Genomic DNA, 14,934 nt, shown 5'->3' with positions numbered 1-14,934 from the left:
TGAGGGGGTTGACGTATGACGAAAGGTTGAGCAGGCTGGGCCTATACTCATTGGAGTTTAGAAGAATGAGAAGTGATCTTATTGTAACATATAAGATACTGAGGGGGCTCGACAGGGTAGATGCAGAGAGGATGTTTCCCCTCGTGGGGAAATCTAGAACTTGGGGGCACAGTTTCAGAATAAAGGGTCGCCCTTTTAGAACTGAGATGAGGAGGAATTTTTTCTCTCAGAGGGTCGTAAATCTGTGGAATTCTCTGCCCCAGAGAGCCGTGGAGGCTGGGTCATTAAATACATTTAAAGTGGAGATAGACAGATTTTTGCAAGATAAGGGAGTGAAGGGTTATGGGAGCGGGCGGGGGAGTGGCTTTGAGCCCGAGATCAGCCATGATCTTATTGAATGGCGGGGCAGGCTCGAGCGGCCAAGTGGCCTATTCCTGCTCCGATTTCTTATATGTGACTCCAGTCCCACATGTGGTTAACTCTTAACTGCCCTCTGAAATGGCCTAACAAACCACTCAGTTGTAAAAAAAAAAGTATACTGAGAATCACCACACGGACTGCAGCGGTTCAAGAAGGCGGCTCACCATCGCCTTCGAGGGCAATTAGGGATGGGCAATAAATGCTGGCCTTGCCAGCGACGCCCACATCCCACGAATGAATAAAAATTAAATTACTGCATGCTGCACTTTCAAAACCTTTGCTGCCAACCCCTCTCTTTACTTAGTCAGACATGTGCAAAGAAGGCAGTAAATTTCCCGGTACGAGGTTAACCCAGCACACTGCTGCCAGCTGATATTTTGTTGGCATGCAGAACTTACCAGCGCAGTAACAACCAGCAGACTCAGTCACATGGCCCAGATGAAATGCTTCCAGTCAAATCCTCCACACGAGTGACTTTTTGTCCCAAATCCCACATCACAGCAAACAAAAACCTCCGAGTGAATACAATTAGCACAAACTGGAAACCATTAGCTACATCAGAACTTAAGGCATCTTCTTATCGAGAACATGGCTTGCTTTCTCCTGCATGCACCCACCTCCCCCCCCCGAATCCCACGCACATCACCAGGCTGAGCTGCTACCATCTCTGATTTATGACTGGTCACTAATGGGCACTTGCCCCCGTGATTGACACTCCATTCCTTCAGCAAAGCAGTTTGCTAGGAGCAGTCAGAGCCAGGCTGGCCATAGAGTTCACACTCTTCCCTCTCAGACATCGCCACCTACTATCTGCATGTTGCAAGAGCATTTATATAGCACCCTTCACAACCTCAGGACATCCCAAAGCGCTTTACAGCCAATGAAGAACTTTTGAAGTGTAGTCACTGTTGCAATGTGGGAAACGCAGCAGCCAATTTTGCACAGCAAGGTCCCACAAGCAGCAATGTGATAATGACCAGATAATGTTGGTTGAGGGATAAATATTGGTCAGGACACTGGGGAGAACGCCCCCCTGCTCTTCTTCGAAATAGTGCCGTGGGATCTTTTACGTTCACCTGAGGGCAGACGGGTCCTCGGTTTAATGTCTCATCCGAAAGACGGCACCTCCGACAGTGCAGCGCTCCCTCAGTACTGCACTGGAGTGTCAGCCTGGATTTCTGTGCTCAAGTCTCTGGAGTGGGACTTGAACCCACAACCTTCTGACTCAGAGGAGAGGGTGCTACCCACTGAGCCACAGCTGACACCTGACCCTTCCAATCAGTCCCATCTCCACTTTGGCCTCACAAAGTGACCAATCTTCTGTCATACAGCACACAGTCCCTGCTCATTGTAATCTTCTTCCGCAAAGCACTGTTACTGTAGGCCATTCCTCCTCATTACTTCAATGTTGGTCACTCCCTTCCCAACAACTCAACACCCTCATGGCACAGTATTTTACAAAAGCATCTAGCCTCCGCTTCTGTGCCTTTGTTAGGGTGCAACTATCGACCACCATTCAGAAGTGATGATTGGGCGCAAGCCTCATTCACTCTTCTTTTCACCTCCCACTGTATGTCTCTCCACCTCTAGAAGGGTTTCCATCATAAACACCGCCAGCCAAAGCATCTCCTTCTCACATTCCCCTTCACAAGCCATACTATTTCCCATTTGTATAAAGTCACCCACCGCCTCATTATCACCGCCCACAGTACAAAACTGAATTTGGGAAATCGTTGAAGGGAATCTGCACCCCACCACTGCCCGACACAGATCGCCAACGTGATTTCGCAACATGACAGCTTGAATCATAGAATAGTACAGCACAGGAGGAGGCCATTCGGTCCATCGAGTCTGCGCCGGCTCTTTCGAGGAGCAATCCAGTTAGTCCCACTCTCCCGCTCTTTCCCCGTATCCCTGCAGTTTTTTCTCCTTCAACTATTTATCCCATTCCCTTTTGAAGGCTACTATTGAATCTGTTTCCACCGCCCTATCAGGCAGTGCATTCCAAATCCTAACCACTCGCTGCGTAAAAAAGTTTTCCCTCATGTCGCCTCTGGTTCTTTCCCCAATCACCTTAAATCTGTGTCCTCTGGTTAGCGACCCTTCAGCCATTGGAAACAGGTTCTCTTTATTTACTCTGTCTAAACCCTTTATGATTTTAAACACCTCTATCAAATCTCCTCTTAGCCTTCTCGAACAAGGAGAATATGGATTCTGTTACCTTTACTAAGCATCCTGTAAAGGGTAATGTCGATGCAGCGCTGGGAGTGCAAGATGGCACCCAGGAATTCTCACTTGGAAAATGAAGGATCTCGGTGGCTTGAATACCATAGAGACAGGAGAACCGCTGATGCTAGGAATTTATACACAGGGAGGAACCGTAAGATGGCAAATGATTCACCTCCAGGCTGCTCCCATGTATTTTTCCAGTTGCCAGCTCAATAGAGTCATTGGCACCAACTTGGCAGTCGATAACCTCCCTGCCTCGCCTCAATAAGGTGGACAATAAAGCATGATGTTGGAGTGGGGAGAACTAGACAGGGAGACAAAGTATCTTATCCTACAAATTTTCCTATAGGATTCTATACCATCACTTGAGCAGAGAAATCTAAGCTGACACTCTAATGCAGTGCTGAGGGAGTGCTGCACTGTCGGAGGTGCCATCTTTCAGATGAGACGTTAAACCGAGGCCCCGTCTGCTCTCTCAGGTGGACGTAAAAGATCCCACGCACTATTTCAAAGAAGAACTGGGGAGTTATCCCCGATGTCCTGGCCAATATTTATCCCTCAACCAACATCATTAAAAAACAGATTATCTGGTCATTATCACATTGCTGTTTGTGGGAGCTTGCTGTGCGCAAATTGTCTGCTGCGTTTCCTACATTACAACAGTGACTACACTCCAAAAGTACGTCATTGGCTGTAAAGCGCTTTGGCCGTCCGGTGGTCATGAAAGGTGATATACCTATCAATTCGTCCAATAAAAAGCGACGAGTTAGGAACGTAACTAAAGGTTTTTATTGACTAAATAACAGAGCCCACCCTCGTGGGTGATCGGGTCCAACAAGGAGGAATACCAGCCAGTCGACTACCTTTATACCTGGGCAGGTAGGTGGAGCCATGGGCGGAGTCGGAGGTGGTCAGCCCAGGTATAACAGCGCGACAAGAGGCGACCTCGTATCGTGATACAACAGTGATAACGGTGATAACAATACAACAGTGATAACTATAGTGTAACGATAAAAGTGGTTTACCACAAAAGGCGCGAGAGAAATATAAGTCTTTCTTTTTCATCATCTATAAAATTCTATTGGTCGATAGCTTTTTCTCGGCTGCTATAGGATTTGCTCTTCTGAATGTAAAGCGTGAACAAACCTAAACCACCTCCGACGGTTCAGCAGGGAAATACATCATGCGGTGTGCTACTGACCCACACAAACCAGGAAGGTTCAAGATTCGAACTCTGGTCTATGCTGATTTCCGTCATATCAGCTGAAGTGTGTGTCCCTGGGTTGGGCAGGGGGAAGGGGGGGGGGGGGTGGGGGGGGGGGGGGGAGAAAACCAACCAACCATTCAGCCAAGGTTCCCAGTACTCATCGCCATCTAGTGACCACTCTGTGTTGCAGGCATCACGCAAGGACAGGCTTGGGTTCAGCTGTGATGCCCTCTGTGGAGGAATAGCTTGATCACACCCACTTCTAGATTTACACATGAAAAAGGGGCGACGTATCGAAGAGATGCTGATAATGGCAGAACTGTATCCCAGCAGGAGACACCGCCTTTAGGAGAGGAGCGGAGCAAATTGGGGATACACGGATCATGGAAAATGTCATTAACTTTCAGGGTCAGAACCCACCTTAAGGTGATGTATAGTTCATTCATACTTTGCAGGGTTACGACAAAGAAATGGTGGTCAAGGGTGGCAGAGCAGGACAGTGCATCATAGAATAGTACAGCACAGGAGGCGGCCATTCGGCCCATCGAGTCTGCGCCGGCTCTTTCGAAGAGCAACCCAGTCAGTCCCGCTCTTTCCCCATATCCCTGCAATTTTTTCTCCTTCAAGTATTTATCCAACTCCCTTTTGAAGGCTACTCTTGAATCTGCCTCCACCGCCCTATCAGGCAGCGCGTTCCAAATCCTAACCACTCGCTGCGTAACAAAGTTTTTCCTCATGTCGCCTCTGGTTCTTTTGCCAATCACCTTAAATCTGTGCCCTCTGGTTAGCGACCCTTCAGTCATTGGAAACAGTTTCTCTATCTAATCTCTTCATGATTCTAAACACCTCTATCAATACTCCTCTTAGCCTTCTCTGCTCTAAGGAGAAGAACCCCATTGTATCGGAGCTTCAATCTGCAGCGTCCAGCAGTAGTGGGATGTAAGTTTGTGCCCACGAGTCATCAGGCAGTGAGATTCCGTGCGTAACGGGGAGGTGCAATGCAGAAGTGCTTTCCTCAGAGGGAGAGGGGGAAAAGCGGAGGGCTGATCAGCACAGGCTCATCGCGGCCAGGAGAAGGCAATGGCAGGGAAAATGGAGCAGAAACATCAAAATAAATCACTAAAGAAAAAAAAACAAAGAAATGCTATCAAGCGGGCATGTGACAATGTTTGAAATATTCCAGAACAATTTGTTCTGGAAAACTCTAAGGGCCCAATCATTGTACCATTTCTGCTGTTGTGATGTCAGAGCTGAAATTGTTCCAGGATTCGGAATTGAGCCTCTGTTAAGTCTGACACAGGAGGCCATTCAGCCCCTCGGGCCTGCTCCGCCATTCAATTAGATCGTGGCTGATCTGCACCTCAGCCCCATTTACCCGCCTTTGCTCCATGTCCCAGGATACCCTCACCCAACACAAATCTAGCAATCTCAGGGGGTGAAAACTCCAACTGTCCCCCAGCCTCCACAGCCTTTTGGAGGGAGAGCGTTCCAGATTTCCACTACCCTTAAATCTTACCAAGGCATGCCTTATGGGTGGGGATGAGAGGCAGCGCATGTTGGTGGTCTAACGTGCTGTGCTACAGAGGGTAGGGCAATGGCTTCGAGCCAGAAATCCCTCACACGGTGGGTTCTGACGTGGAGGGAGCTCCCGAATGGAGGCGATGGGCTAGGAGTTGCTCCGATAGCTGCGTGTAGAGACGTTAATAAATGTGGGGAGTTCCTCCATTCAGGATTTCCAGCAAATCCAGGAACGCGTCCTATTGGAAACAGAAATAGGGGCATGGACATCGTTGCTCTATGCAGTGGCCAGAGGAGTTCTTAACCCCAACTGACAGGGAAGGGGGAACTGGAAGATCAATTCCAACTACTCCCCCGACCCCATGGCTACTCTTAAGCAACTCCAAGCAGGTGATTACACAGCAGGCCTGAAAGTGACTCACTCCAGTGTGTGAGGGGTGTGGGGAGTCCAGGCACGAAGCAAGAACAGCAACCCACGCCTTGCTGAAGTTGTACATCAGGGATGGTGGCCAGCCATGCACTGCATACCAATTTGGTCTTTTCCCAAAATGTTCTTCTCCCCTCCGTACAACCAGGCGGCGACCCGCCACTGTACGGGTGGCGTGCGACCAATGTCATCATGCGACTGGATGCCAACATGCTACAACTGCCAGTTGAGGAACAGCGATGCCAAAAGCACCAGGGATGAGGCAAGAAAGCAGGACCGTCTCTCTGGGGTGAATGGGCCAAATTTAGCACAAGTATACCCGCCCACAGAAAGCAAGGGCACTATATATGGACTGCAGTGGCTGAATCAGCATTAATGAGGTAGGACTCAGAGCTACCCTAGTGGGTAAAGGCCTAGCTCAATGCAGCGCTAGAGGTAGAAGGATAGAAGCCCCCAGGTTCAATTCCCAGTCAGAGTTACCCAAACTCGAGGGGCTGAATGGCCTTCCTCCTGTTCCTAATCTCAACCAGGGAGGCAGGTGGACTGCGATAGTTGCCCAAGGTTTAGGGAGAGGGGGAAAACAATCAGTTGGGGTTTACAGTAGAAAGTGCGTGTGTGTTGGAAACTGGAAGAGGTTTGGAATTGGATGCCCTTCATGACTGAATAGCCACTCGCCGCGAAGGAAGGATGCTGGTAACCATGGCACTGTGAGTCAGAGCCTTCAGGAGAGGAGAGTAAATAATAGATGCGAGAGATAATGTTTCAGGTTTGGTACAGTAACTGCAAATGATTCCGATGCAGCACCGTTTGGTTTTATACGCGTCGCTGAATAAACAACAGCATGCACACTGCACCAACACCACAACAAACAGGAGGTCGCCGGCATAACGTGCCAACCCCACACACACACTCAAACGGCCAGAATTGCCGTTAGTTCGGGTGAGGCACGAAAAGCTGAGCCATTTACAAGTAACATGCAAACCCTAATACTGCAAAACATCTTTGTCACTGCACATGTTACACCCACAGTAACATTGCATTGCAGACCGAGCTTGGAGCACCGTGCAACATTTGACCGCCAGGATTTTTAAAATAAAGACGGGTTGTTTTGGAAGGTCCTGTTTTAAGAATAGTATTTATTTCCTATTAGGCTGAAGGACGTCATTCAAAAAAAAAGGATTGAATGAGGCTATAAAGGGGAACCAAATATTTATCTATTTTGTTTGGAGGAATATATCATAGCATTCAATTGTCTAGACACCTGGAATAAACTCATCTGTCAATCAATAAATAAAGCAGAGGTCCGCAGCGATAGGAATGTACTTACTTTGCCTTGTGTCATTTTTCGCGGTTCACTTGCAGTGCACAGGCCAGAAGATATTCACCGCTTGCGCGCAGGTTAATTTCCAGTGAAACTGACCTGCCCGGTGTTACACCGCAGTCAATCTGTGTTGAGACTGTTTCCAGCAAGGTCCATGACCATGCACGCAGGAAGGTACCACGTGAGTGCAGCAAAGAGGGGGCGGCTCTGACGGGCTTGCAGACTGGGCTCCCGGCGCCTGCCTTGGGACAGCCCGAAACAGCTGGCGAGCACAGCTGCAAGGGTCACAACTGCAAAAGGGCTGAGAAAGGATTTTGCACCAGGGCATCGCCGCGGCAACCCAGTGGGTTGATGCAGTCGTGTGCCCGTTTGCTGAAGTCCCGTTATTCAATCAGGGACTGTGGTGCTGCGTTTCACAAAGAGCAGTTTGATGAATTTTAAGAGTGTCTGACCAAGGTGTCATTTTGAATGAAAGAAAGACTTGCATTTCCATAGCACCTTTCACAACCTCAAGACGTCCCAAAGCGCTTCACAGCCAATGAAGTACTTTTTGGAGTGTTCTCACTGTTGTAATGTGGGAAACGCGGCAGCCAATTTGCGCACAGCAAGCTCCCACAAACAGCAATGTGATAATGACCAGATAATCTGTTTTTCAGTGATGTTGGTTGAGGGATAAATATTGGCCCCAGGACACCGGGGATAATTCCCCTGCTCTTCTTCGAAATAGTGCCATGGGATCTTTTACACCCACCCGAGAGAGCAGACAGGGCCTCGGTTTAACATCTCATCTGAAAGACAGCACCTTCGACAGTACTGCCCCTCTGACAGTGCAGCACTCCCTCAGTACTGCCCCTCAGACAGTGCAGCACTCCCTCAGTACTGCCCCTCCGACAGTGTAGCGCTCCCTCAGTACTGCCCCTCAGACAGTGCGGCACTCCCTCAGTACTGCCCCTCCGACAGTGCGGCACTCCCTCAGTACTGCCCCTCTGACAGTGCAGCACTCCCTCAGTACTGCCCCTCTGACAGTGCAGCACTCCCTCAGTACTGCCCCTCTGACAGTGCGGCGCTCCCTCAGTACTGCCCCTCAGACAGTGCAGCGCTCCCTCAGTACTGCCCCTCTGACAGTGCAGCACTCCCTCAGTACTGCCCCTCTGACAGTGCGGCGCTCCCTCAGTACTGCCCCTCCGACAGTGCAGTGCTCCCTCAGTACTGCCCCTCCGACCGTGCGGCGCTCCCTCAGTACTGCCCCTCCGACAGCGCGGCACTCCCTCAGTACTGCCCCTCCGACAGTGCGGCGCTCCCTCAGTACTGCCCCTCAGACAGTGCAGCACTCCCTCAGTACTGCCCCTCTGACAGTGCAGCACTCCCTCAGTACTGCCCCTCCGACAGTGCAGAGCTCCCTCAGCACTGCCCCTCCGACAGTGCGGCACTCCCTCAGTACTGCCCCTCCGACAGCGCGGCACACCCTCAGTACTGCCCCTCTGACAGTGTGGCGCTCCCTCAGCACTGCACCTCCGAGAGTGCAGCACTCCCTCAGTACTGCCCCTCCGACAGTGCGGCGCTCCCTCAGTACTGCCCCTCCGACAGTGCAGCGCTCCCTCAGTACTGCCCCTCCGACAGTGCGGCGCTCCCTCAGTACTGCCCCTCCGATAGTGCAGCACTCCCTCAGTACTGCCCCTCCGGCAGTGCAGTGCTCCCTCAGTACTGCCCCTCCGACAGTGCAGCACTCCCTCAGTACTGCCCCTCCGACCGTGCGGCGCTCCCTCAGTACTGCCCCTCCGACAGCGCGGCACTCCCTCAGTACTGCCCCTCCAACAGCGCGGCACTCCCTCAGTACTGCCCCTCCGACAGTGCAGTGCTCCCTCAGTACTGCCCCTCCGACAGTGCGGCACTCCCTCAGTACTGCCCCTCCGACCGTGCGGCGCTCCCTCAGTACTGCCCCTCCGACAGCGCGGCACTCCCTCAGTACTGCCCCTCCGACAGTGCGGCGCTCCCTCAGTACTGCCCCTCAGACAGTGCAGCACTCCCTCAGTACTGCCCCTCTGACAGTGCAGCACTCCCTCAGTACTGCCCCTCCGACAGTGCAGAGCTCCCTCAGTACTGCCCCTCCGACAGTGCGGCACTCCCTCAGTACTGCCCCTCCGACAGCGCGGCACTCCCTCAGTACTGCCCCTCTGACAGTGTGGCGCTCCCTCAGCACTGCACCTCCGAGAGTGCAGCACTCCCTCAGTACTGCCCCTCCGACAGTGCGGCGCTCCCTCAGTACTGCCCCTCCGACAGTGCAGCGCTCCCTCAGTACTGCCCCTCCGACAGTGCAGCACTCCCTCAGTACTGCCCCTCCGACAGTGCAGCACTCCCTCAGTACTGCCCCTCCGACAGTGCGGCGCTCCCTCAGTACTGCCCCTCCGACAGTGCAGCACTCCCTCAGTACTGCCCCTCCGACAGTGCAGTGCTCCCTCAGTACTGCCCCTCCGACAGTGCAGCACTCCCTCAGTACTGCCCCTCCGACAGTGCAGTGCTCCCTCAATACTGCCCCTCTGACAGTGTAGCACTCCCTCAGTACTGCCCCTCCGACAGTGTAGCATTCCCTCAGTACTGCCCCTCAGACAGTGCAGAACTCCCTCAGCACTGCCCCTCTGACAGTGCAGCACTCCCTCAGTACTGCCCCTTAGACAGTGCAGCACCCCCTCAGTACTGCCCCTCCGACAGTGCAGTGCTCCCTCAGTACTGCCCCTCCGACAGTGCAGTACTCCCTCAGCACTGCCCCTCCGACAGTGCAGCACTCCCTCAGTACTGCCCCTCTGACAGTGCAGCACTCCCTCAGTACTGCCCCTCTGACAGTGCGGCACTCCCTCAGTACTGCCCCTCTGACAGTGCGGCACTCCATCAGTACTGCCCCTCTGACAGTGCGGCACTCCCTCAGTACTGCCCCTCTGACAGTGCAGCAGTCCCTCAGTACTGCCCCTCTGACAGTGCGGCACTCCCTCAGTACTGCCCCTCTGACAGTGCAGCCCTCCCTCAGCACTGCCCCTCTGACAGTGCAGCACTCCCTCAGTACTGCCCCTCTGACAGTGCGGCGCTCCCTCAGTACCGCCCCTCAGACAGTGCAGCACTCCCTCAGTACTGCCCCTCTGACAGTGCAGCACTCCCTCAGTACTGCCCCTCCGACAGTGCAGCACTCCCTCAGTACTGCCCCTCTGACAGTGCAGCACTCCCTCAGTACTGCCCCTCTGACAGTGCAGCTCTCCCTCAGTACTGCCCCTCTGACAGTGCGGCGCTCCCTCAGTACTGCCCCTCAGACAGTGCAGCACTCCCTCAGTACTGCCCCTCTGACAGTGCAGCACTCCCTCAGTACTGCCCCTCTGACAGTGCGGCGCTCCCTCAGTACTGCCCCTCTGACAGTGCGGCGCTCGCTCAGTACTGCCCCTCTGACAGTGCAGCACTCCCTCAGTACTGCCCCTCAGACAGTGCAGTACTCCCTCAGTACTGCCCCTCTGACAGTGCAGCACTCCCTCAGTACTGCCCCTCAGACAGTGCAGCACTCCCTCAGTACTGCCCCTCCGACAGTGCGGCACTCCCTCAGTACTGCCCCTCTGACAGTGCAGCACTCCCTCAGTACTGCCCCTCTGACAGTGCAGCACTCCCTCAGTACTGCCCCTCTGACAGTGCGGCGCTCCCTCAGTACTGCCCCTCAGACAGTGCAGCACTCCCTCAGTACTGCCCCTCTGACAGTGCAGCACTCCCTCAGTACTGCCCCTCTGACAGTGCGGCGCTCCCTCAGTACTGCCCCTCCGACAGTGCAGCGCTCCCTCAGTACTGCCCCTCCGACAGTGCGGCACTCCCTCAGTACTGCCCCTCCGACAGCGCGGCACTCCCTCAGCACTGCCCCTCCGACAGCGCGGCGCTCCCTCAGTACTGCCCCTCAGACAGTGCAGCACTCCCTCAGTACTGCCCCTCTGACAGTGCAGCACTCCCTCAGTACTGCCCCTCTGACAGTGCGGCGCTCCCTCAGTACTGCCCCTCCGACAGTGCAGTGCTCCCTCAGTACTGCCCCTCCGACAGTGCGGCACTCCCTCAGTACTGCCCCTCCAACAGCGCGGCACTCCCTCAGTACTGCCCCTCTGACAGTGCGGCGCTCCCTCAGCACTGCACCTCCGACAGTGCAGCACTCCCTCAGTACTGCCCCTCCGACAGTGCGGCGCTCCCTCAGTACTGCCCCTCCGACAGTGCAGCACTCCCTCAGTACTGCCCCTCCGACAGTGCAGCACTCCCTCAGTACTGCACTCCCTCAGTACTGCCCCTCCAACAGTGCAGCACTCCCTCAGCACTGCCCCTCTGACAGTGCAGCACTCCCTCAGTACTGCACTCCCTCAGTACTGCCCCTCCAACAGTGCAGCACTCCCTCAGCACTGCCCCTCCGACAGTGCAGCACTCCCTCAGTACTGCACTCCCTCAGTACTGCCCCTCCAACAGTGCAGCACTCCCTCAGCACTGCCCCTCCGACAGTGCAGCACTCCCTCAGTACTGCACTCCCTCAGTACTGCCCCTCCAACAGTGCAGCACTCCCTCAGCACTGCCCCTCTGACAGTGCAGCACTCCCTCAGTACTGCACTGGAGTGTCAGCCTAGCTTTATATGCTCAAGTCTTATGGAGAAGGATTCTGAACCCACAACCTTCTGACTCAGAGGCGAGTGTGCTACCCACTGAGCCACCGCCAACCCAAACTGCAATGTGATAATGACCAGATAATCTGTTTTTTGTGATGTTGAATGCGGGATTAATATTGGCGCAGGACACCGGGGAGAACTCCCCTGCTCTTCTTCGAAATAGGGCCATGGGCTCTTCTGCCTAAATGTATTCACTGAGGCAGGTGGAATGATATCAAACAGCTCGCAGTTGCATGCGCCCTTTGACCTGAGCATGACACTGTTCCAAAATTTCGAGTAAATTCTCTGTCGGTGTGGGGAAATTTAAAAGCTTTGAGGGTGTGAGGCGCTGAGATCATCCTGTGCACACGAGCGCTTCAGCAAGTTTGTATGAAACCCCTTCAAGCGCTATTTGTTAATGGCAGTGCCAACCCATTTATATTTTATTAAAGTAGTGCAGGAATTTCACACAAAAAATGGAGTTGCCAAACCTCCCTGATTATCCGGGAGTCTCCCGGAATCAGCGGGGGTCTCCCTGGGGGGCTGCTGCTGGCAAAGGCACTCGGGAACAGAGGACCCAACGTTTATAAGCTAAATGCAAACACATTTTGCAAACTGCAGGCCAATATTACGTGGTCAAATGTCAAGTGATCAAACCTCCAGGAATATGTCAAACCAGAGGTGGCAATGCGAAACGAACACGTTAATCACACGTTAATATTGCACAGTGCAATTTCGACCCATTTGTGTTCTTATTCCTTATTCCCACATTACAACAGTGACTACACTTCAAAAAAGTACTTCATTGGCTGTAAAGCGCTTTGAGACGTCTGGTGGTCGTGAAAGGCGCTATAGAAACTCAAGTCTTTTTTATTTCAAAAAATATGAAGGTCCTTTCTTCATGCTATACTAGGCCCTGGGTTCAGCCTGCGACCTCAACTACACAGTAGCACAAAAGCAGCAATATTATGGGAACACCACCACCTCCAGATTCCCCTCCAAGTCACACACCATCCTGACCTGGAAATATATCGCTGTTCCTTCATCGTCGCTGGGTCAAAATCCTGGAACTCCCTCCCTAACAGCACTGTGGGAGCACCTTCACCACACGGACTGCAGCGGTTCAAGAAGGCGGCTCACCGCCACCTTCTCAAGGGGCAACTAGGGCTGGGCAATAAATGCTGGCCTTACCAGCGACGCCCACATCCCAAGAACGAATATTAAAACATTTCAGATCAACTTATTTATTTTTTAAAAACACATTCTCCTGCTGGCTCAATGCATAGATGCATTGCATGCTGTAGTATTGCGCCACTGACTGCAGGAAGGTCAGAGGTTCAATTCCTGGTCTAGTACCAAATTAGCTGGAGTGGGCCTTTGGCGTAACGGTAGCATCCCCGTCGCTGGGCCTAGAAGGCGTAGGGTTTCGAACCCCGCTCCAGACAGTCCCGGCAAGTGGAGTTGGAGCTCCAGCTCTAAATTCTGGGTTGACATCCAGCAGGATACTTGCGTCCGTGGGTGTGGGTAGCCCCCCCCCCCCCCTTGTATGGGTTGTGGGAGCCCGTAAAACCCTCCCGCCATAGGACTAACCACACTAATGGCTGGTATGTAGATGGTTACGGTCACGGAAGGAGCGTTAACGTGGCCAGAAATCCTTCCACCACTTCATACAGTTCCCCAAAAGGAACAGTGTGAAGACACATATGATGACGACCAAATTAGCTGATCTTTGCCAGGGTGGCAGTAGGGAACTGTGATGAGGCTTCTGGGAAGGGAAATAAGATCAACAGAGTACCTACTCCTGTCCCCTGCTGGAAAATGTGTGTATGTGTGGGTGTCCTGCAAAGACAGGTTCAGGTTTAGTTGCGATGCTCCCTTGGTTGAATAATCTGCTGGCAGGCGCTGATGGCTTATACAGGAAACTCTCGATTTACCGGAAAGCTCTGTTAACCGGCAAAATTCAGGAGTAGGTTCAGGTAAGTTTTACCTCATATTAGTGGCCGTTCTGGATCTGTGGCTGTGTAGCCGGGGTTCCTGCACCTGTTGCTAAGCAACAGGGACGCCTGGATCTTGTGGCCGGGGTTCTTGCACCTGTTGCTAAGCAACAGGGAAGCCTGGATCTGTGGCCGTGTACGGGGCTCTCGTACCTTTCACTATACCTCTCTGTAATCCGGACTTTTTGATAAACCGGCACCACGCCGGTCCCATCGGTGCCGGATAAAAAAGAGTTTCCTGTATATGAAGACAGGCTTCGGGGTGAGCTAATGGTGGGCTCCCAGCGGCCATCTAAATGTAGGTAGTAGGAGTCATTGCCTTCAGCACAAGAGGTGAGAAAAAGGCGACAAAATGAAAAATGAAAGAGCTTGATATCAGTTCGGTGTGAGGGATGTATTAGGTGTTAGCCGTGGCTCAGTGGGTAGCACTCTTGCCTTTCAGTCAGAAGGTTGTGGGTTCATAGTCCCACTCCTGAGACTCGAGCACAAAAATCTAGGCTGACTATCTGGCCATTATCACATTGCTGTTTGTGGGAGCTTGCTGTGCACAAAGTGGCTGCTGTGTTTCCTACATTACAACAGTGCCTACACTTCGACTAGTACTTCATTGGCTGTGAATTGCTTTAAATGTTATGTATTGTGTGTTCTCCTCCCACCTGTGGTGGCGCTGTCACAGGAGATAAATGGTTGGGTGTTCTCTGTTACGTTTAGCTCTCTTGTCCAAATACAGACATTTTGCTTCCATGCTTCCCAGCTCTGTCTGTTCTTTTTTTACCTCTACAGGCGCGTTCAATGTGACCCTTTTCGCCACAATTTCGGCATTCCAGTTCCGTACACCAGCAGTCATTAGCGTGATGGCCCGTTTTCCCACAACAGTAACATGTGCCGTTCCGCGCATCTTTAGGCTCAGACGACACCTTGTGAACTCTCCCTGTTGAACTCAACTGATGAGCCTCCTTTTCCGCCATCTCCATGGAGACACTAACTTCAATGGCCTTTTCAAGAGTAAGGTTGTCCTCAGTAAGAAGGCGCTTCTGTGTGGCTGCATTTTGCAGACCACACACAAGTCTGTCTCTAATGGTGTCATTCAGCACCTCCTTGAACTGGCAGTGTTCCGACAACCTTTTTAAAGCAGCAATAAACATCGTCACTGATTCCCCCTCCTCTTGATT

The 14,934-nt window shown here is 52.6% G+C and overlaps 1 protein-coding gene across 2 annotated transcripts in view; it reads right to left on the bottom strand.

Moving 5' to 3' along the window:
- The window catches only part of LOC147097012 (protein lifeguard 2-like), a 38,899-nt gene extending 31,483 nt beyond the window's left edge, over positions 1 to 7,416 (bottom strand). The window contains exon 1 of one of the 2 annotated variants that reach the window (XM_085972740.1): positions 7,129 to 7,416. In XM_085972740.1, the coding sequence (XP_085828866.1) occupies positions 7,129 to 7,143 (15 nt within the window). In that variant the 5' untranslated portion in view covers positions 7,144 to 7,416. The remainder of the gene's footprint in view (positions 1 to 7,128) is intronic. The other variant, XM_085972739.1, reaches the window with a different exon arrangement.
- Between the last annotated feature and the right edge of the window lie 7,518 nt (positions 7,417 to 14,934).

Source organism: Somniosus microcephalus, chromosome 33, assembly GCF_052327205.1.
Source record: "Somniosus microcephalus isolate GS21.2 chromosome 33, FLI_Smic_1.0, whole genome shotgun sequence".
NCBI classification, from domain to species: Eukaryota; Metazoa; Chordata; class Chondrichthyes; order Squaliformes; family Somniosidae; genus Somniosus; species Somniosus microcephalus.
This window is presented reverse-complemented; position numbering and strand designations above follow the sequence as displayed.